The sequence below is a fragment of the Hyalella azteca genome, unplaced genomic scaffold, assembly GCF_000764305.2.
Source record: "Hyalella azteca isolate HAZT.00-mixed unplaced genomic scaffold, Hazt_2.0.2 contig6063, whole genome shotgun sequence".
Classification (NCBI taxonomy): Eukaryota; Metazoa; Arthropoda; class Malacostraca; order Amphipoda; family Hyalellidae; genus Hyalella; species Hyalella azteca.
The window spans coordinates 88,991-113,447 of record NW_025936234.1 but is presented as its reverse complement, the minus strand read 5'-3'; the positions used below and the strand labels follow the sequence as shown (position 1 = coordinate 113,447).

Here is a 24,457-nt window from a genome sequence, read left to right as displayed (position 1 = left end):
AAGAGGGAAAATTAGAGCTTGACCGAACGTCATTTCCATCCAACCAGAAAGAGCGTAAATAAGATACACTGCCAAGACAAGTTCAGAGCCTATAAGCTAGAATCAAAAGGTAGAGCAAGATAATTTATTTCTCACAGTAAATAATGGACAAAGTATTGAAAAGCGCTCATAAGCCTTCTAAAAATCCAGAATAATTGCAAGTCGACAGAGTTCACAAGTGAAGGATAAACTCAACGACGACTATCGGGCTTAATGATTACAAAACAAAAGCTGCAGGAATAAGAACAGACGGCTTGGGAATGATAGAGCGTTATTCGTTCAATTTTACGGCCTAATAATAATTCCGTTACGACAAACAGTTAAGAAATCTGCACTAACTATGTGCAAATTTCCTATATCTCCTTAGGTGGAAAGATTTTGACACCGGATCCACACTACAGAAAGCGATGGTATGATCATATCTACGAGTGATATCTATCAATTTATCTTTTTCGTAATAGAAGATGCATATGTTAATTTATTTATATAAGATGAAACCTAACGCTTCAAACAAGCATGTTGACTTGAAATCTCCCACAGCTTCAAAACGCGTCAAACGTCGGTAGTGGTGGCACGTCTTCACTCGATAGCGAACTTGGCTTGAGGCTTAGCAGACGAACGTACTTCATACGTTTGGCTATAATGATACATATACTATTTCATACGTTCCAAACGTATTTCATACGTACATCAAACAATTGCCCAGTTTCAAAATGTTCTGCATAGTAACATTGATTACATTTAGACACAAGCACATAATTTGGTTTCGTAAAATAATGAATTTACTCTCACTGAGTAATCGGCAGTTTGTGAAATACCGACAATAAAACGAGTAGTTTGGAACCCCATAAGAAAACCTATAAAATAAAAAGACTTAAAAACTAAACGTTACATGAAGAAGACGTAGAGAGTCCAACTGATATTAAAAATACGAATTGGCACATTTACTTATATAAAACAACCATCATGCCGTATTTCTCACTATAAGGAGGGCAAAATAACAACATATTCCTACCAAATATTCAAACGCTTCTTTACTTTTTGATTACATTTTTACACGCATGACAGAGTCGCTAAAAACATAAATAACAAAATTTTTGCTGGCTCAAAAAAAGCCAAATAAGACATTTTACACATCACATCAGATGTGCCACAAACGCAATGTTTATGTTTAAAATCCAAAAGAGAATTACACTGGATAAAATCATTTTTGATTTTAGTTAACGATTGCGACCACCAGAATTTCTAGATATAAACATAAATGTAAACTTATAGATTCCAGGTCAAGATTAATAAATTTCATTGTAAATTATCAAACAAGCACACAAAATAACTGAATATGCATGAACACCAAGCACAGACGTTGCAGGTTCCAGCCTTGCGTTGCATAAACATGGATGGCTTCACGGAAGTGCCTCCAGCATAAGAGTTCTTGCAGTATTAAAATTGCTACCCACCATGATGTTGAAATAACGTTGATTAAACGCTGATTTGTTGAAATTAATTCGTAATCAGCGTTGCTTAAATGTCATTAACGTGGAGAAAAATGTCACATACATGCACCAGAGCTCCTCTGGCCGCATTTAGCTCTGGCGTCTTCATTGTGAATTCTGGCGTCTTCATTCAATCTCGAATGAAGACGATAGGCGACTTCGATCTCAAAGTCGCCTATCAACGTCTAACAAGAGCTGTAATCGACTCGTAAATTTCTGATAAAAATTAAATGTAAAGTACAAGAGATAGTACAAATTATGTATAATTTGATTTTTGGTAACAATAGGCAGAAATTTTCAGAAGTATAAGTTATGTACTCCAATTTGATTCTCACGAGCACAAGAAAATTTTCAAGATAATCAACAAAATCTGGACTCAAATAGCTTATAAAATTGCAACAATGAAAGAAAAACTGAAGAAACAATGATGATAATATCTCATCTTGATATATAGAAGTACGGAGAGCCACGTCAGCACAGCCAATGCTTTCCATTACCATTCATGAAAGGTTGAACCAGGATTACTACACGATGGCAGCGCCGTCAGTATGAATGAGCTCTCGTTGGGACGACTCAGACTGGGAAGGCTGGGACTCGCTGTGCTGGGACAAAGATACGTCCCCTATGGAGTCCAAGTCCAGGTCATAAGCCGAGTCCAGCAGGTACACCTGGCTGCTAGAGACTGGGCCGCTTGCGTCCAGAGAGTGCTGGGCAAGGTGGCCCAGATCTGAGCTGAGAATATCCAGGAACTCAGGATTGCTGGACCCAGGGAAGGCAACGTTGAGGTTACGCCTTTGGTGATGCAGAGCGTCTCTGTTGTTATTGTTTATGAAGTTGTTGTTTGCCGGTACAAAGTTATTGTTGGCCTTGTAGCCCAAGTTGCCATTGCTGACGCCCGCTGCAGTTGTCACTGAGTAGTTAATGTTATTGACGTCGTATTTACGGGAGCGTGGTTGCTGGTTGTGATGTTGCTGCTGGTGGCTGCTGACGACGGTGGCGATGCTGGTGGTGTTTGTGGTTACGGGTGCGGCCACCACAACCATGTCTTCATCATCATCGTCGGTGTCAGCTGCGAATGGGGGAGAACGTCCATCAATTATGCCACCTCAAATTTTACTATATCCATTAAATGTCCATGAATACTTATCGTGACTTATCACAATAAAAGTTATCATCAGTATTTTTATTATCAGAAGTTACTATACTATTTCATCTTAAATTTCAATGGATATGTCCAATAATAGTGCAGGTATATATAAAAAAGCGAAACATTTTTACATCAAAATTATCATCAGCATTAGTGTAATTATTCAAGTATGAGCTCAACAACACAGTTGAATAATTTCGTTCAAAAATAAATAAAAGCAAATGAAAATACCCAAAAATCTCAGCTCCTTGAAAAAAGCAGACTGATGAGAGAAGGTTAGTAACGTGCACCAGATACTCATTTCATGTTCAGTATTAAATAAACTAACTTAGTGGAAGGAGAATATAGCGGATCATTGCGGTTACATGGAAATTGCATAGAACAATACCAGAAATTCGATAATGGAATCCGTAAGTATTTTATAAATAATTGGCACATCTAATGAAAAAGATGAGTGAAATATTATTGCATATACGAAGATCATGAGGAGTGAGAAAGTGATGACGAACACGACGCTGCACGGTGATGGAAGCAGTGGTGCACGAACAAAACTAAAGCGTGAGTTAAGATCCATCAGTTGTGTCCTTCAAAATCCACACACAAATTATTAGGTACGAAAGTTCAAGTGTGATTACCCAGCGAAAGCGTTGATAGAAAGTGCGCCCGAGAAAATGTGATGAATCAAAAAGGAGTATCAAGGAACTACAATCGTTTGCAAATAAATTTTATGCACACGCAAGATATGATCGGTAGTGTGTCAATGCACATATAATTACGCTTGATTACAATTGTGGAGGGTTGCTTGTAACGAAAGTGAAAGAGTGTACGAAGAGTACGAGCCTGGTTTATGCGCTTCTTCTTTACGATGCATCCAAGGAGGGTCGCCTCAGAGATGAACGCTTTGAGAAAACTTCCTTAGTTTAGGGAAACTTCCTCAGTTTAGGGGAACTTGTTCAGTGTAACGGAACTTGTTCAGTTTAGGGAAACTTCCTCAGTTTAGGGGAACTTGTTCAGTGTAACGGAACTTGTTCAGTTTAGGGAAACTTCCTCAGTTTAGGGCAACTTCCTGTTTAGGTAAACTTCCATTCTTCAAGGAAACCATTCGGTTTCTGGAAACATCCATCCTCTAAGGAAACCTACTTCGTTTCGGGAAACTTCCTTCCTTTAGGGAAACTTACCTAATTCTTTAAGGTTAAACTTTTTCAGTTCCGTGATACTGATACCTCTTTCGTTTACGGAAACTTCTTTAGTTTAAGAAAACTTCCCGAGACCGCACCACGGTGTCGAGTGGAAACTTTTCGAGTACGTGCCTGAATTGAGTGGAAAATTTCCGAGTACAGTACGTTGTTGTATTGAGTAGAAACTTCATTGGTGTACTTCAAAATCACAAACTTCCCTGGTGCCATTTAGTGTATTTAGTAAAGAGATGAGCGTTGGCTAGAGGTAATTCGTAAAATTTTCTTTTATTTCTCACTTCTTTAGCCCGATTGTAAGCAAGTAATTTAATTAAGTGTCATCGAAAACTGATTAGATCGAAAAATTATTTTCGGAACGTTTTCAAGTGTTTAGTAAATAACCGTGGATCCGCAGAAATTGTACACATGCTAGATAATTTACAATGAAAGATGCAGTTCCGAGACATTTTATTTTTAAATGACAAGTTTTATTTCCGCTCATCTTCCATATATATTGAGGAACGTTGAAGGCTTTTGTATCCATACTACGGAATTACTGGACTGAACGGGCGTTGGTATCCACAATACGGAACTCCTGGACTAAACGGGCGTTGGTATCCACAATACGGAACTACTGGACTGAACGGGAGTTGGTATCCACAATACGGAGCTACTGGACTGAACGGGCGTCGGTATCCACAAACGGTACTACTGGACTAAACGGGCGTTGGTATCCACAATACGGAGCTACTGGACTAAACGGGCGTTGGTATCCACAATACGGAACTCCTGGACTAAACGGGCGTTGGTATCCACAATACGGAACAACTGGACTGAACGGGCGTTGGTATCCACAATACGGGATTACTTGACTAAACGGGCGTTGGTATCCACAATACGGAACTACTAGACTAAACGGGCGTTGGTATCCACAATACGGAACTACTAGACTGAACGGGCGTTGGTATCCACAATACGGGATTACTTGACTAAACGGGCGTTGGTATCCACAATACGGAACTACTGGACTAAACGGGCGTTAGTATCCACAACTGCTGGACTACACGGGCGTTGGTATCCACAATACGGACCTACTGGACTAAACGGGCGTTAGTATCCACACAACGGAACTAAACGGGCGGCTCTATTCTCGTAACGACGGAGCGTGCAGTGAAGAAACGGCGGTACCGACGATGAGGTGCTGAGCACTTCGTCAAGGTACCACTGATACTTGGGACGTCCGTAGAGTACCCTGGTGCTGCAGGTACTGTTACATACGATACACGTCACACATTTCATTGTGAAGTACAGTACACACCACTTCAGCACTCACGTCTGGCAGGTATATTACCGGGGTGTACTGGTATCAAATCTTGTTAAAGTACACGTAAAGGCCTAAATACAAATGGGGCTGATTTCTAGTCTGTGATTGGTGGATTTATCTTAAAAAACCGTCAATGATTACCTGACGGAGTTACGAATAAGTAACTATTTATGATAGTACGGCTCCAGAACTACACTCGTGCTTCAGAATTGAGGGGAGATAGCACACGGCTAACTTTAAATACCTATTTTCCATCGTGTAAATTCTTTTTTTTTTCAATGTAAACTATGTTGAAAGCACAACAGTAACTTTTTTGCACGGTAACAACCAAGCAATGCTGGACAACTGAAAACTGATTTTTACTGGAACTGTTGAATTTCACCTTGTCGGTTCCTGTAGTCCAACAGACAATGTAGCAAAATCACACACTCAAGCATTAAAAAAACATCGGAAACAATAAGATTATAACAATAAAAAGTGAGCAATGTTGTCCACGCAAATGGTTCGACAAGACACACGATAAACAAACACGGCACTCACACATCGGATAGTGCATATATATTTTCACGATGAATGTATAATTGAAAATGAAAGTAATTCAACACGGCACTCGGGAATTCTGCGAACACAAGCCAAAAATATAATCCATGTACACAGAAAATAAAAACTCTCATTTTACAATCTTACAAATGAATACGCAAGAGGCTAAATATGTCAGATATAAATATAAGAAATAAATAAATATAAAATGAGCACGCTTCCTTTTAAACCCCAGAGTTAGTTAAAATCCCACAAGAAATACACAAAGGAAACAATAGCTACTGACGCATGCAGGCATGTATCAGATATAAATATAAGAAATAAATAAATATAAAATGAGCACGCTTCCTTTTAAACCCCAGAGTTAGTTAAAACCCCCACAAGAAATAAAAGGAAACAATAGCTACTGACACATGCAGGCATTGAGTAGGATCGCGGCAGGTCTAGGGAAAGAAGTTCACGAGGCACTCCGCACTGTGGGGCGAGATTTGGATCAAGTCATCTGATTCCCTCGCTTCCTATTTCAAAATTATTATCGGGAGAATTAATTTATGATACTTAAAATTGGCACGCGTAAAATTGGCATTCCCTATTTCAATGTTATAATCAGGAAAATTAGTATATGATACTAAAGACTTGCCAGGCGATATAATTTTAAGATAAATTGATTTGGGAAAATTGTTCTGAAAATAGAAAATTTGAAAGAACATAGAGTACGGGAAACATGGACTGGGCAGAGGTGAAACGGAAGACATACATTCACACAAAATGAATGGAGATGATGAATGATTTGATGAATGGAGATGAGTCAGGAGCAGTGAACGCATTCCTAACGGCTTGAATAACTGAATAAGTTAGGTAAAAATAACCTTATTAATGCGTGACGAAAGTAGGCACAAGGAGGTGAATAGTGGAATAGAAAAAAGAAATAAAACATATATTTCAAGTAAATGATATTGAGTAAGATTGGATGAATAACAAATAGCATAGTTCCTGACAATATTATTGGTTTCATGAAAAAAAAACTGACGAAGATGCCTGCATAAAACAAAATGTTTAAATGGAATTGAAAAGATAAAGATAACAAGAAACGAAATAGTTGAACTGATAAGATGAAGAAGCAGCAGTAGTGAGCTAACCTGAAGTTAATAATAATGTAATATAATATAATAATAATAACCTGAGTTAGAGGAAGTTGAGAAAGCAGTAAGGGGGGCGTGCTCCCCCCACCCCTCCTTCAGGCCGCCCCCCGCCGCCACCGCTGCAAACACTCGCGTTTAGGAGCGATATTTACGGGTGGTGCCTCAAGCATGCTATTAATTTATTGCTTTCAAATTACTGAACTTCCGTGCTTCAGACTTGACACAGATAACAGGTTAGCACGGTGGTTAGGTTTGAAAGTAACTATGTTAGTTAGGCATCAAAGGCACCAGATAGCCATGTTAGTAAGGTGTCAGAGGTAACAGGAATCTTTGTAAGTTAGGCATCAGAGGTACGTAACAGGTAACTTTGTTAGTTAGACATCAAAGGTAACAGGTAAACTTGTTAGTTAGACATCAAAGGCACGAGATAACCATGATAGTTAGGCATCAAAGGTAACAGATACCCTGATTACTACTCGACTAACTACGCTTATAAATATAGGAATCGGAAAGTTTACCTAGGTTAAAACGATATTTATAAAGGAGGACGTTCAGATTAGAGAGTCAGATCTAAGTAGCTCATGAAACTGAAGAATTTTGAGCTTCGTGTGATTCTGGCAGTTTAATATTAGTAAGATAAACTTGTTATTAATGCCAATAAGGATTTATTAATAACCATAGTTTACTTCGGACAGTCGCAAGTGAGCCGCATGGACGATCGCTTACATGTATCACATTAACATGACTATTGAACTAATAATTGGAAGTAATGACAGTGATTGTAAGTGATTACACAAAATTACCCGTTATTATACTAAAATAATCGTGGTGAAACGGACTGTAATTGAAACTTCAATATAAATAACTGCCGTATGTTGAACTTTCATAAATATAGGACCAAATGTCAGCCTAGGTTGATGGCCAATGTTGACATTTGCGTTACATTGTGGTTCTGTCTAACTCAAAACAACCTAGATTACTTCGTCAGTTTTGGGGATATTTTGAAAACAATCGCATTCACTTTTGCTAGATTGTTCCGGTCTCGACTGAGCGCGACCGGCGTATACCTATCCTTGCTACGTTATAAAAATGGTTTGGATCCTCACTTCCCAATTATTCAATATAGGTTATCATTAAACTAATATTCACTAGAATGTTAGTATATTAATTCTCTTGCTCCCAATTACTCAACAGACCGTAGCCACAAGAACCACTTGCTTATTGCATGCAGACACGCCATGTCCACAAAGCTATAGTGAAGGAAAAACTTCCGACCAAGAAAACAAATGACTAAAAAAATATAACTTAGTACTCACTGCAGTGAGTGACAGAGAGCGCATTTTCTCGTCGACGAAAACTTGAGGTCACGGACAGACGGACGGACAGACGGACAGGCAGACAGACAGACGGACATGGCGAGCACAATAGTGCATTTTTTCCATAAATGAGAAATGCGTTAAAAAATTGACTTACTTGGCCTGGTTTGACAAGGTGCAGATTTTTTCCGTGTTGGAGTATTTAAAGCGGATGATGAAGCTGCGCTCTTGCGTGGGTACTTGTTTAGCGATGAAGGAGTACTGGAAGAGCCATACTGGTACTGCTGCTCAGAGGCGCTTGGGGCCGCAGGACTGCCGCTGCCAGGGAAGTACGCGCTGCCAACTCCGTTACTAGGAACTGAGGGCGCGCCTGTACTGCTGCTCTTGTTGGCCTGCCGCAATAATACAAATTATTACATTTTGCCTGAATTTTCTGGAAAGGAAATACTCAGCTGAAATTTTATTCGCATGGTTAAAAATGAAAAAATAAAATTGGTGAAAATTAAAGTTTTACTTGCCTGTCCATAAATGAAATTCCCTTTTTTTCTATGACGCATAAAGTTGACCGGAACTTATCTAGCAATAATGAAGCTTCTAGTACGCAATATATTTTCATTATAAATAGAAAACTTGTACTGAGCAGTATTAGGAAAACTATCACTCCGACACACCAACATCTGGGACTCAAGAACAGTCCATCTGCTAGAGTTCCCTGCCCGCTATCGTGACCATGACACATCCTAATAATACCGGCAAAATCAGAGAAATAAACGCGAAGATGAATTGCTCACATGATAAGTGAAGATGCATTAAATTTACAATAAACAAAACAAGTCTAATATAATCGACAGAAAATCGACAGAATCACAACTAAAACATAAATATTAGTACCATGGGTTGGAGCTTTAAAGAGCCATAAGCGGAAGATGTAGGCAGCTGTGGCTGCAGCTGTTGCGGCTGTTCTATGATCTGCATGCCGGCAGCAGCATTCAGCTGTTGTTGCTGCAGCTGTTGAGAGGAAGGCGGCGGCGGATGTTGTTGCTGTTTGAAGTTTCTCATGTACTCAGCAGTTACAATTCCACGCCGATCTGGAATCGAAAGATTCATGAAAACACACACGCTTTTCCGATAAAGTGTTTCTATGTCTACAGCGCACAACATAATTGATAGAGGAACAATGACCAGGAAGACTTGATGGTGTAAAATTGTGATTTTTTGGAGTTCAAGAAACAACTCGACGGCGTCTAACAACCAGACCGAGAGATGTAACAAAAATCGCTATCCAATTCTCAACTTGAGGCTCAGGAATGAGAGATGATTATGGCGCATAACGTCAGGCCACCTAAGCACACAAATGAAATAAAACAATCGTCAATTTATTGTACCGCGAGCGCGCAGTAGCTATCTGCAATCTTGAGGTACCCCTAATGAGACGGGTTATAAAACTGGAGCCAAATTTGGAGGTAGTTTATCTAAAGTTCTACACGCACGAGACGGCATTAGAGGTCTCAGTAAATGCAAACAACAAAATTGAAAAAGATACATCGGAGCACCAAATTTCATTCAGACGCTATATTTACAAGACTGAAGGAATAGATAAAATGGGGAGCGGTGAGCCAGTATCATCAAGATTCTGAGAGCGGGACAGCTTCATTACACAAAGAATAAGAAGTGTAAGCTTGAGAGATGCTCAGTCAAGCTAAGAAGATCCTACGTTACACGCTGTTGCGTGAGATGGCCTAGGAGTGGCAAATGTAAATGATACACAGTAAGAAATTGGTGTATATCCAACTCAGTGATGATCGCCGCGTATTGGGCCATATGTGTATTGGGCCAACTCAATAATGCTCGCGTATTGGGCCAATAATGATCGCGTATTGGGCCAACTCAATAATGATCGCCGCGTATTGGGCCATATGTGTACCAACTATGATATTTCACTGCTGCGTATTGGAACACCAGCGTACCAAACGCAATATTTAATGCAGTTTTGATAAAACATAAATAGAACTAGAAATTTCGTCGGTAAACTTTCTCTTCTAGAATATTTGTTTTCACAGGAAAGGTTGATAGCAAAAGTTACGCAATCCGAATACGCGAGGAACGCGATAATTTAACAATAAAAACCAAGTTCACAGTATCGTTATTAACCTCGATAGAATGCTCAGGAGCTTTACCATAAAGTCAAACTCTTGGTTAGATGCGTTAGGATAATTTTAGAGCTTAAAGCGACTAGTGTAACTTTCAGGTTGCTGGCCTGAAACAGCCTGACTTGAGAGCAGTCTAGAGACTAGAATCCCAACCTTTGAGGCAGGTTATCTAGAGGAGCCCACCTATGAGGCAGGTTATCTAGAGCACCTCACCTATGAGGCTGGGGGTGACAGGCCCACAGAGCACAGCCAGGCAGTTGAGGCACAAGTTGCCGTAGCCGTAAGGGTTGACTTGCTGGGGCTGCTGCTGGCTGCGGCGGCGGGGGTTAAACGAACCCTTGATCTGGTCCACGAAAACATAAATATTATCTCACTTACATATTCCAATATTTTCATAATTATCAATTTTGGAACTTAGAAATTACGATATAAGAAGCAACTCCATTGCCATAAAAGCATTCGTTTATTGTTCACGGACTAAGCAAGCAGAACTGGAAACAAAATTCGAATGTAGTTCCTCAATACCTTAATTACACTCTAGCAGGTTAAAGTTTCCTGTTGCTGTAACAATCGCGTATGATGACATCAAGCAAGACATTAAAATACGTAGAGTGAGTAGATGCAGGAATGAAGGTAAATTTCTAACACTGAAATTTTCCCACTTACGGCAAAGTTACCACTTGCTAGGCCAGCTGGTGGATGCCTTCCCTAGCGGAGGCAATATGTACATTTTTTCAACAATACTAGGTACCACTAGAACAATGCTGCTCTTTTGATGTTACTACGTACGTGCCATCACCACTAGATCAATACCACTCAACCGTCCTTAAACAACAATAGCAACATTACCTCACAAAGGAAGAATTCAGATTTTTTTGCTTCTTAGATATTATGATTACAGCGAGCGAACCCTCATTTTTCCCACCAACCACACCACCGCGAGGCGCGAACCACACCACCAACCCACAGTCACCACCACACCACGCACCCAGTCACCACCAGCACCACCATACCCTGACGTCTACACTGGTGGTCTGGGTGGAGGTGGTGAAGACACTAGTGTACCACCACCAACTTACAGCCACAGTTACAACCACCACCAACACCCTACAGCCAGTCACCACCGCCACCATACAGCTATTCACCACCAGCACCACACCACTAACATCTTCATTTGTGGTCTGGTTGCTGGTAGTGAGGTAGGTGTGGAAGCCTGCTAGTCCCAGGATGGACCAGACTGCGATGAAGCAGACGACGCCCTCCACCACCGACGCTGGGTTGTTCTGCACCGCCTTCATGAACGAGCCTTCAGGTGCCTCCTGCATGTCTGCAACATAAATGGTGAATTTAATCAACATATTCAGGTCATTTAGTATTTAATATAATGCATCCCTCGAGTTCAGGTTTGGTACTTGATATTCTCTTTAACCCGAGTCAAGTAATTTATATATGTTGAGTTTAGTCAACATTTTCAGGTGATTTAGTACTTATTATAATGCTTCCTTCGAGTCAGGTTTGGTACTTGATATTCTCTTTAACCCGAGTCAAGTAATTTAACACTTTACCAGATTGAGGAAATCAATTAGTACCTTATTTGATTCACGTAATTCAACAAATATTAAACGTTATGATTGTACCGTATTACCCGAGTCAACTTGAGAAGGATTTAGGCCGGCACAGGAACCGGTAATGAACCTTTCGAATCTAGGAGGAACTGCTTTATTTTTGTTCCCAATCATACTTCGAATTTCACAAGGCAAATGCGTTAATATATATAGAAATAAAAACACGCGACTAAATGAGGTCTGACAAGAGTCATGCAAGTCAGTGACCAGACACTTACTTTAGAATGACATAATCACTAGGTGGTTAATGAAGTGGACAAGCTCGAGTTAGGAAATACAAAGTAAGAGTGCATAGAGTGGTAAAATGTTTTTAATTCATATTTTGTAATACAACGAGAATGCGACGGACGGAAACTATTTATAGAACTAAATGCGCGCTACACTGCACTTCACGACGCCTGCGCCTGTAATGGCCAATGACATGCACACTTTACTCACAAACGACACACTTTACTCACACACGACGAGGTGGGCTATGACACACTTTACTCACACATGACACTTAACTCACATATGACGAGGTGGGCTATGACACACTTTACTCACACATGACACTTTATGAAGCAGACGACGCCCTCCACCACCGACGCTGGGTTGTTCTGCACCGCCTTCATGAACGAGCCTTCCGGTGCCTCCTGCATGTCTGCAACATATATACTGAGTTTAGTCAACATTTTCAGTTGATTTAGTACTTATTATAGTGCTTCACTCGAGTCAGGTTCGGTACTTGACATTCTCTTTAACCCGAGTCAGGTAATTAAGTATTAATTTTTGTACTTTACTTGATTCACGTACCTATTTCAACAATTAACGAGCTTTATGATTGTACCGTATTACCAGAGTAAACTTGAGAATGATTTAGGCCGGCACAGGAACCGACAATGAACATTCCGAATTTACGAGCAACTGTTTTATTTTAATTGGTTCCAAATCTACTTCGAATTTTACAAGGCAAATGCGTGAATATAGATATAGAAACACGCGACTAAACGAGGTCTGACAAGAGTCATGCAAGTCAGTGACCAGACAATTTTTTTATAATGACATAGTCACTACTTAGATTTCTTTTAATAAGGTTGATAGCAATAAATGAGGAGTTCATTAGCAATTTACGAGTGTTTAAGCTATACGCGTGTGCTCAGATGGCTGGTGAAGGGGACAAGCTGTAGTAAGGAAATACAAAGTAAGAGTGGGACAATATTTTGTAATTTATCTTTTGTAATACAACAAGAATGTGACTGATATTATTTATAGAACTTTACTCACATACGATAAGGTGGCTATGACACACTTTACTCACATATGACGAGGTGGGCTGTGACACACTTTACTCACATATGACACACTTTACTCACATATGACGAGGTGGGCTATGACACACGAGAAGATAAACACACACAGGAAGGCCAGTGACACAAGGAAGAGGTAGAAGTATCGGTAGTTGCGCTTGCCCACGCAGTTGCCCACCCACGGGCAGTGGTGGTCGAAACGCTCTGGGGGCAAGAAAACATTCAATCTTGAGTAATAGAGTCAATTGATGGCACTTGCGAATCAACGGTAATCATACGATACATCAAAATATTCAACTGCAACATATTGGCATTTTTGAACAAGAAACTGTGGGTTTTATTACAAAAATTCAAGGATCTACGGAAATCAATTTAATCATGCATTAAAGTATTCAACTGCAACCTGTGGAAATTCGGAAAATAAAACTAGGCATTTAATATCATTGATTCATAACTAAACAATGTTCTAAAATCTTGCGGTAAGTAGCATCAGTTTAATCATACAGTGGTCGCGTGGATTACATTTATGATTCACGCCTACAAAAATCGACCGTAACGAAACCGAGCGTAAACGTAAAGGGCCAATTTGGTCAGTTTTAGCCCGCGACCATCGCAGGGTTTGTTAAACTACGAGTTTTATTAACCGAAACAAGCATCAATAAAATATTCGTAAGTTCAGTTCACAGTATCTAAGTACAAAATTAACGGTAACTGCAAGAAGTTCGTCATATAAAAAGAATTAGTAACTGGAAATAAACTTACAAACAAAACTCAACCGTTAAAGGTGCTCCATTTATTTTTATTTCAATCTAATTTCTTGCTCCTGCCTCCTCACTAAAAAGAAATTGCCCGAAAATTCTGCACAGTTTGCTGTTCGAGGCTACTGGTTTCATGCATGAGCTACTAAATGACCGCGTAATTATTCACGTCTGAGAACACTTCACATTCTCCACATCGTCGCTTGCTTCGTCAAGCTCAGCACTAAGATCGATGAAACATTCCGACCCCAGAGCCGGCATCGAACTTTTAAAGCATTCCGACCTCAGGGCCGGCATCGAACTTATGAAGCATTCCGACCTCAGGGCCGGCATCGAACTTTTGAAACATTCCGACCTCAGGGCCGGCATCGAACTTTTGAAACATTCCGACCTCAGGGCCGGCATCGAACTTTTGAAACATTCCAGTCCTAAAGCCGGCATTGAACTTTTGAAGCATTTCGACCCCAGCGCTGGCATCGAACTTTGAAGCATTCTGACCCCAGCGCCGGCATCGAACTTATGAAGCATTCCGGCCCCAGCCCATACGCCGAGCTTCTCACCTCACACTATAATGATATAACGATTTGCAATAATCCTCGTGAGCGCGCACAACGCAAAACCACAGTGAGGCAATATTCATTATTACCAACACTATGAGGTACATTATCGTCACTCGGATGCGCACTCAATATATAATGAAGGATTGAATCTTTCATTCCATTTTCGTGAAACGCAGTTTGCCAGTTCAATGCCCGGTATTATAACAGGCACAGTCATATTGCATGGATTCCGCTCAGGAGCTAAGTGGTCGCATTTTTAGTTAATGCGTAAGCGTTCGCTAGACTAGCGTTTTCACATGAATGTCCTTATCTGAGCAACGCCGAGGTGGCCTCTTAATTCGAATAAATCTTCTAACAAGATTAACCTCTTTCCCAGGATAACCTCAGACTCTGGTCAACCTCATGGATGAACGATACGGCGCGCTTTTTCACGAAACTATTCTCGCATTTTGTAGCAATAAAATTACAAACAACTTTGATAAGGCGGTTTGCTTGTGCATCATATGGACTGTGTGATGTACAGCGTACTACTTTAGTCAATGTACAAATTACAGAGCACAAATACAAAGTACAGTGCCGCCAAATTTTTTCCTGCCGACTCGCGATTCCATCAAGCTTCACGAGTTTTTCCATCAAGCTTCACGCGACACGAGTTTTAGCAGAGGTCTTACGAGGACATAGATTACTACCACTCCAAAAAACATTGTAACAAAGTCTAGAAACTTTTTACTATCACAGACAGATTCTTCACTTGCACGATAAAACGTGGCTTGAGTCGTGTCATATTTTATTACCGAACATCGTTACATGTACGAAGTCTGGACAAGACAAAGATTTTAAGCAGAAGTTTAGATCACAATGTAACGCAAATTGCTGGATGACAGGGCTATAATTTCAGCAAAAATCGTTAAGCCTTCGCAACTTGCTTGAGGGGCAACAATAAAGCCAGAAAAATGCTGTAAAAGCCTCGGTATTGACCACTGAGACGCTAACTGACAGGTACCGTAGATTATCACACTACAGACTGCACAGGATGTTACATGATAACTAGCACTAGCCGGTAAAAATGCTACTTCAACCACGACTTTGGCCCATTCAACTGCAATTTACAGACATGGAACGCGCTTCAACTAAGGAGAATGACGCGAACATAGGTATATTTCACGACCAACTGCAACTCGTGACATAAAACGTGCTACAACTGAGGAGCGAGACAACAAATTCTGAAATTCACCACAATCAACTGCAACTTAGCGTCGTAAAACGTGTTTCGACTGATAGACTTAAAAAGTAGGGGTAACGCATCCGGGTAACAGTTTGTAATCAAAGATTATTAGATACAGTTACCAAACGATTAATTAAGCATGCAATTAATTTAACGGTGTAGAGATGATGACAGACATAATAATAATCAATTAAATTGAAAAGACAAGCACGCAACACAAGACAGCCACTGACCGACACAGTTATCGCAGATGGAGCAGTGAGAGGCTCTAGGAGGTCTGAAGATCTTGCAGGTAAAGCAATACTTGAGTTTAACAGGCACGCCGTTGATGGTGATCTCTTTGGTGCGTGGTGGGGGGCGGTAGCTCAGACCAGCTCCTTCGTTCACAACTTCTGAGCGATCAATGGTACTTAAATACAATAATATGTGAGATTATACTTGTAATGCGTTTGAGGAAAGGGATGTTGGTGTGAGGGAGGATGATTGTTTGGATGATGGATAATATTTGTATGGATAATGTATGATGTTTGTTTGGATGATGGACGAGGTTTGCTTTGATGATGGATGATGTTTGTATGGATGATGAATGATGTAAGTTTGGTCGAAGGGAAAGACCAACTGGTTGAGGAATGTGATGTTTTAGAAGAGAGAATTTGGTGAGCTCAGAAAATTATTCGAGCTAAAACGATTTTAGAATTGAAAATAGACGTTTACAGCCCTAAAATACCACTTGAATTGAAATATGATCAATAAAATGTGAAAATAAGGTGGAAAAATAAAAGTTGTGGCCACATGGGCATGAAGCATCAATGAATCTAGTTGGTGCATTAGTTTATCACATTAATTTGAAATTTGCATCAATCATAGAGGGAGCACGCAATGTACCAGTCACAATTTATAAGGCTGATTTTTATTTATTCATTCATTTTATCTTCTGGCGCCAGCAAAAAATTTTGTTCAACTTGTTGGAAAAAAAACGAAAAAGAAGATTTTAATGAAAAGCATGCTCTGGTCTTCAATCAAACTTGCAGAATTGAAGTAGTTATATGAACAAATCTTTGTGCTGGCAGATTGAAATTGGTATAGCAATAGTGAGGGAAGTTCTATCATAATGATAATTCCAGCAACAAATTTGTTAAAAATGATTAATATACAATTTTTTTTCATTCAAAAACTAATCTAATTTTGGTACATATATTTACCTACCTACATATATATATTTACCTACTTATTATTATACATACATATATTTACCTACATATTATTATACCTACCTAAGTTATTCTAACAAATGAACAAAACAAGATGGTATATGTTTTATGACACTATCAGGTACAGGTAGGCATGATAGAGTACCTATCTTATATTCATGTATGAATTACAAAACATGCTATAACAAACCCTCATTGATACAATGATGCTTTATAAACAATCAAGTTTTTTATCTGTCATGTCAGAAGTGGTTGAAATGACAACAAATATAATAAAGTTAAAGCAAAGATATTAATGCAAAAAATCTCTAGGGATTAAATTGGTATCAATCAAATGAATATATACCTAAATTGAATGCAGCTAATGGTTGATCAAAATTTGTTTAAAAATAAAAATCAAGGTAAATATCTCAAAAAGATTAAGTTGTGCATACCTATCTGCCTCTCAGTGTAGAATGCTTCTTCATATGTAGCACGAGAAATTTATTTACAAACAAAAATCAATGAAAATATCTTAAAAAGAATAAGTTGTGCATACCTATCTGCCTCTCAGTGTAGAGTGCTTCTTCATATGTAGCACGAGAAATTTATTTACAAATAAAAATCAATGAGATATCTTAAAAAGATTAAGTTGCACATACCTATCTGCCTCTCGGTGTAGAGTGCTTCTTCATAAGTAGCTCGAGAAATTTATTTACAAATAAAAATCAAGGTAAATATCTTAAAAAGATTAAGTTGTGCATACCTATCTGCCTCTCGGTGTAGAGTGCTTCTTCATAAGTAGCGCGTGGTATGATGCCGGGGTCGGAGAAACTGGTGTGCAGCAGCGTGGACAGCACAAACAAGAAGAGCACGGCCCCCACACACGGGATTATAGGTGACAGGTTCAGTGTCAGGTATGGACAACTGCAACACAAGACGATGAAATAAAGATTTAGTATTAGATTATCAAAACTTAACATGGATAATTTCTGAGCATTATCATTATAGTAATCTCTAAGTGCAAAGAATATATTGTGCCATTCATCCATATAGTTATAGAAGTTATAAGAGTTTAAAAATTATTATATTTGTAAATAGGGATGATATAAATTGAGTCACTCAAAGCTGGAAATGTAGCTTAATTGGCAGAAATTACATTCATTTCATGTGCTCTAGTTGTGCCCATTAGCAGAACTCAACCATCACTGAGTCAGCAAGCTACCATAGCACATAGGTACTTAATTAGTAGTGGTTATTTACAATGAGTGCCTAGTCTAGATTTATATAGAAGAGTTAACTCACTCAAAGGCAAAGAAGAGGGCATTGGTGATAATTATAAGTCCCAGCGTGACATAAAAAATGCCAGGCTGCTGTGCCATGACAATGCGACCATCGCAGCAGAATTTGTTTTTGCCGGGATACACCTGCAACAGACGCAATGTGAAGGTTCCATTAGAAAAATCATTAAAAAATAGTTGAAACCATGCATTAATGTTTAGAGGGATAATACAAACTAATCAATATTACACAAATAAATACAGTCAACTTATTTCATCCTCTATATACACGGACCTCAACATGTAAAACCCACAAGCAGCAAGGCACCTACCTGCCATTTTCTCTGCACAGGTGTAGTGCCCATGCTGTCTAGATGTGCTTCTGTGTCAGGATGTTGTTCTTGTGACTTGCAACAACAAGAAGCTTTGTTCTTGCCACCACTGTAGCAGCATTGGTCTTCCCCATCAGTGTTGCAACAACTGCAGCACTTGCTACCACTAACACTGCTACTGTTGCAACAGCTGCTACAACTGCATGAGTCTTCTTGACTGTTATATCTGGAGCAGCAGTGACAGCATTGAATAGATGTCAAGCAGCATCTATTGGTGCCCTTGCAGCATTTGCTGTTGCACCTCTTGCAGCAAGTTCTTTGTTTGCCACACTTGCAGCAACTGTCCTGCAGAAACAATTAAACAAGGTAAGGCTATGCTACAAATTTAGACCATAGAAATGGTTTAAGAAGATACACTAGAGCATCAGAATGAATTAATATTTATTCATAAAAACAATGAGAGACTCATGGCTCTTCCACAAGTGAAGTATATTGAGCTTACAATAGCTTTAGTCATACAAACTAAAATAAAATGTGAAAACAAGTAGGAAATATAGCACAACATCTTATACAAAGCAACATTCAGTGATATTTCAAAGTACTATCACTGCTCTTCTTTAGTATATCTTCTTACAAATAATTTATATACTATATTTGGTACTTGAGTACCTATTCACTACACATAAATTTTGTATGTATGGTGAAGTACACTATACATATATGCAATATAAATATTCAGTATTCAAACCTGATGCTAGTAAGCTCAAGCAATTTCAAGTAGTATGGATTTATAAAGAACTGTGAGCAACTAAAAATAGTGCCTCTAAGCAGAGAAAATAATCAATGGAAGTGGCCATTAGACAAGCATGCTGAAATAAATACAATACAATACATTGATAAAATATTATGAAAAAATACTTTGAAATAAAAATAGAAGATGCAAGGACTTTCTAACAAAGATAAATCATGGAAAATATATTACTTGGCTGTGGTGCTGCATCCTTGGTCTTCAGGGCAATTTTTCAGAAATGGATTTTTTCATGCACATTGAGAATTTCATAAAGATTTTACCCCCTTACCCACTTCAGATGCAACAGGAATTTTTTAACAAGAACAGGAAAAGTACAATAGTTCTTGTAGCACTATACAAGCACTAGTATAGAAGAGGTGTTATTTAAAGATTAGTAAACAAACAACTCTGATGACTCATCAAAATAGAAATTTCATAGAATTAAATGCCAATTTTAGGTAAATCAAACAAGAAGGCTTACATATGAACATAAAGAAATTAAATAGCATGTTGATTTATTAGGTAAAATGCCATATTATTAAATAAAATTTTCAAAAAATGCTAACAAGGCTTAGTATTGTATCTCTTGAGTTGTCTAGGAATATCTCCTCTGAATTTTAGTTAAACAATATATGTCCATAAAACTATATAAAAATTATCATAAAAATTGAAAACAGTAACATTCATCTACACCCTCTACTCAGGTATGATTGTGATTTAATCTAACTGTATTGCAATGAACAACACAAGAAATACACTAAAAATGATTTTGTTTTCTTAGAGTGATGCAAATGATAGTCATGGATTTAGATATTGTGCTATTAGGTGCCTTTTCAATTCAATTTTCAAAATCTATTCTCCTTTGGAGAGCAGCTAGTCTTGCGTTAATAATCATAGTTTATGCTAATCTGATTGCCTCATTTTAGTTTGTCCTCCAGTGAAGGTTGTTCTAAGCTTCCAGACTGTGAAGAATAGCACTAGATAGTTCCTTCCTGAATACCAATGCACTGCCCTAAAGACTCCTTGGTACAATCAAGATTGATGGCAAAGGCTAACTACACTTCTTCAAGGATTGGAATTTGAATGATGGTGTTGGCAGGGTGTTTTATAATCAATGCAGATAATGAATACCTACCTATCAGTGCTTATATCATGGCTGGATCCAGCCATGCAGGCGTAGAATATATCTACCTTTAAGAAGCAACCAGAGGCAACTGGTGTGGAATGTCTACGTATATCTACCCTTATAAATTATTGTCTATGTAATTATAAATAAAACTGCACAATTCCATTTGTATTGAAAATTTATCACTTAGGAGCAGTGAGATTCCATTCGTAAGTAGGAAAATTACAATCTAGTGTGAATCCATGAGATTCCTGCTAGATACATTATTTCCTGTCTAATTGTTACCAAAAGTGCACAATTGCATCACCAACATTCAAAATGTATTGAAAATTTGGCAGTTTGAAGCCACAAAAAAATAGTGGAAAAGCTTTCAATGCTTCACTTCAAAAAAGTAAGACCTTGATAAGGGATACAAAAACTCCGTTTTTTGCCATTCCCCATAAAATTTCAGTAATACTTAGGAAAATTCTAATCCTGGCTGGACATGTTCTGGGTCAATAGAGTGGGCAAAAGATATTTGGCAACACATTACTGGCCAGACTGTAAAGGATAGCCCAACATAGGCTGAGGACAATAATTTCATTGCACCAATGACACTGAGGTATGATTGTGGCAAATAGCGGTTGCCATTTGTGAAATATGCATCTCTAGATTGCACTTAATGATTAATATTATGGCCATTATGCTATGATTGGCATCAATGTATGTGCATTATGATTGATTTGGCCAATGCATGATGATTGGCAGAAGCATGCGCAATTTAAGATTGATAGGTATGGCCGATGCATAATGATCAGCCCCAGTGTTCAAAAAATTACAATCAATACAGCCGAAGAGTAAGGATTGGCAACAGCATATGTGCATTATGATTGATATGGCCAATTCATGATGATCGGCACAGACCTATATGCATTCCACTGGATATGGCTGATACGTGATGATCAGCATCAACATGCATGTGTCAAGATTTATAAGGCAGATTATTGGTTGTGGATAATAAAGTAGCAGGTTCAATGTTTAATAAACCAGTTGCAGTAAAATACTTGATTACAAAGACATCACATTACATTAAGAATTTCCTCAAACATGGGACTGTAGCACTTGTTCATGTTGAAGAGGGCCGCAGAACATTAGCTATATTATATAGTAGAATCATTCATTCACAATTGTACCTTAATTAGTATAGGTTGGCAGAATTTCTTCTTTCAAGCAGGTTTCATTGAAGACCAGAGAATTTGTTTTATTCGCAATTTTCTTATTAGTTTTTTCAATATATCGAACAATATTTTTTTTTGCATATGTAACTAGAAGAGTTCTACTACAATGCACCACAACCTGGAGTTATTTGGAGTTATTTTAACAAAAAAAAATTGATTTCACCACCTGGTCAAAGAAACCCCAAGAGCTGGGGTAACAAAGACCATCACTTTTTTTGAAATTACATCAAAACAATGAGAGGCAGGAGCCAGCAATTTATGGTGAGTAAAGCTAGACTGCTAGAGTATAGACCTATATTTTGCATGCTTCAATTTGTGTTTGATCTATCTAGTAAAAAAAATGGCATCGTTTTGAAAAAAAAAAGTGGTCAAAGTTATCCCATTTTAAGGTAGGGTAAACGCGGTATATTCCGACACATTAAGGACGCATCAAGAAATGAAAAACTATAAAAAAATAACCGTATGCGTTACTCGAGTTCTGTTTGCTTTATGTGACTTGCAAAACACCGTACTACGCGCCAGCAACAATGAAACGTCACAAAATGTTGCCATATTTATTTAAAAGCCTTTAGAATGCAAACCTACCAAATCCCTATATTCCGACACTGTGTGTGGCAATATTCGGCAGGTGGTGAGGCGTATTCCGTCCGGGCGTCCGTGCTTCAAATTCTACTGATACGTAATGCCCTCATCCATGTGTTCGAATTCCGTTTGCTGTGTGAGCTGTATTGGAATACAATACGGCACGGCTTTGAATTAGAACACTAATGAATATTGAACACTACTTAATTACGCTTTTAATTAACAACTATCAAGCTTTTAATTAAGCAAAGTTTAATTTTTGTACATTGCTTGGAACGATCTGTGTGTAACTGTGTATCCAATTCAAGTTGTGACAGAATTAGTTTTCATGTGTCTAAATCCATTTCTCAACTTAATCATCTATTAATTTATTTACCAATTGAAATCAGCAAATACACGTATACTTAAAGGATTCCTAATATATTCACAGTATCACAGACGTATTTAAAAGTCTCAAACCATAATATTCTTCCTATACAAACAGTTATTCACATTTGGTAGAGCAAGGTCAACTGTCAAATTTGACACATTTTTCGATGATCTCACTGGGTAGCATGCATTGTCTCTCTTTGGATCTCAATATTTTCCTGCTAGATGGCCAAGACCTAGTGCTTTGGCAGTAGTTCGACGCGCAAATGTATGACGTCACCATTTCAACCATCAATGAACGCATGGAACTAAAACAAAGCTTAATATAAAGGAAAAACTAGAGAGGTGACGGAATTACCCACAATGTCTGAATATACAGCGTTTACCCTACACTACAATTTGAAGCGTGGTCGGAATACGTCTCACCATAGTGGCAAACCAGAGCTTTTTTAGAATCAGTTCATTTTTAATTTCCTCATTTACTCAAGATTTAAGCCAATTTCTCAAGTATGATAATGCTGGTATGAGTAGTATCCATGATACTTTGCTGGTTTACTTATAGGACTCAAAAGTGAACTTGAGGGAGAGTCTAAAAAACTCTCTGCTTTGTCACTATGCGTCTCACCACGTGCCGAATATAGTCACACACAGTGTCGGAATATAGGGATTTGGTAGGTTTGCATTCTAAAGGCTTTTAAATAAATATGGCAACATTTTGTGACGTTTCATCGTTGCTGGTGCGTCGTGCGGTGTTTTGAGAGTCACGTAAACTCAGTTTACCGTAAAGCAAACAGAACTTGAGTAACGCTGCGCATATGGTTTTTTTGTATAGTTTTTCATTTCACAATGCGTCCTTAATGTGTCGGAATATAACGCGTTTACCCTATGAGCTATGACCTTGACGTCACTATTACAACCATCAACAAATGCGTGGAACTAAGACAAAGCTTAATATAAAGGAAAAAAGTTGAGAAGTGTCAGAATTACCCACAATGTCATCATGTTGGAATAAACTGCATTTACCCTAGTGAAAAACCAGAGATTTTCAACTTCAAGAACACATTTATTTTCAATTTATTCATTTACTCAAGATTTAAAACAATATCTTAGGTATGACAAACAACATTGATGTAGTAGAAACCAAAATAATTTGCTGGTCTACCTACTTATACGTCTGTTGTACGTGCTTCGAAAATTTAGTACTAATAGTAATAGTCATCAAAAATATATTAGTTGTTTAATTTTGATTATTCACATATATAAATCATATTACCTTTCAATGAAACTTTGATTCGCCAAGTTTTAAATCGACCAAGTCCCACCGCTAACGGCGAAAGATTTATTTTCTGATTCTGAACGTAAACAAAGGGGATATTTCATCGTCCTTAGAAAACAACTACTGAGTGCACTTTTCAACAGTATAGACGAATGAAATTACCTTCATAGGTGTAGAAAAGCCTATATTTATCTTGCAGGTCATATCTTCCATTTCAATTTAGAAGAATTTTAATTTTGCTGATACATAAGAAAATTAAGGTATTATACATTAATTAAATAATATAAAAATCGACTCTTCAAAATATTACCAAATTGTTCAAATTGTTCACAAACAGTTATGAATACATGCATGAACGGAATGTGAATAGGACTCGATTCCTGTATATGAGGTAGTTAAACACAATATTACCTTATCGTGCGTAGAAGATCACATTCTAATATATTCTTTGCATAAGAATTTCAAGCTCCTATAAAGCTTGTCTCGTCTTGCAATTTGTAGATTATATCTAT

At 38.3% G+C, this 24,457-nt stretch overlaps 1 protein-coding gene across 1 annotated transcript; it reads right to left on the bottom strand.

The window, feature by feature from the left end:
* Positions 1–1,990: 1,990 nt before the first annotated feature.
* Positions 1,991–24,060, bottom strand: LOC108678540 (palmitoyltransferase ZDHHC9). The gene is made up of 11 exons (XM_018166996.2): positions 23,943–24,060; positions 18,586–18,930; positions 18,279–18,400; positions 17,740–17,900; positions 16,017–16,175; positions 13,307–13,444; positions 11,493–11,653; positions 10,540–10,669; positions 9,068–9,264; positions 8,334–8,568; positions 1,991–2,601 (listed from the first exon to the last, which is right to left on the bottom strand). Exons 2-11 carry the CDS (start codon positions 18,616–18,618, stop codon positions 2,057–2,059), a joined length of 1,881 nt encoding a protein of 626 aa, XP_018022485.1. The 5' UTR covers positions 18,619–18,930; positions 23,943–24,060; the 3' UTR covers positions 1,991–2,056.
* Positions 24,061–24,457: the final 397 nt, after the last annotated feature.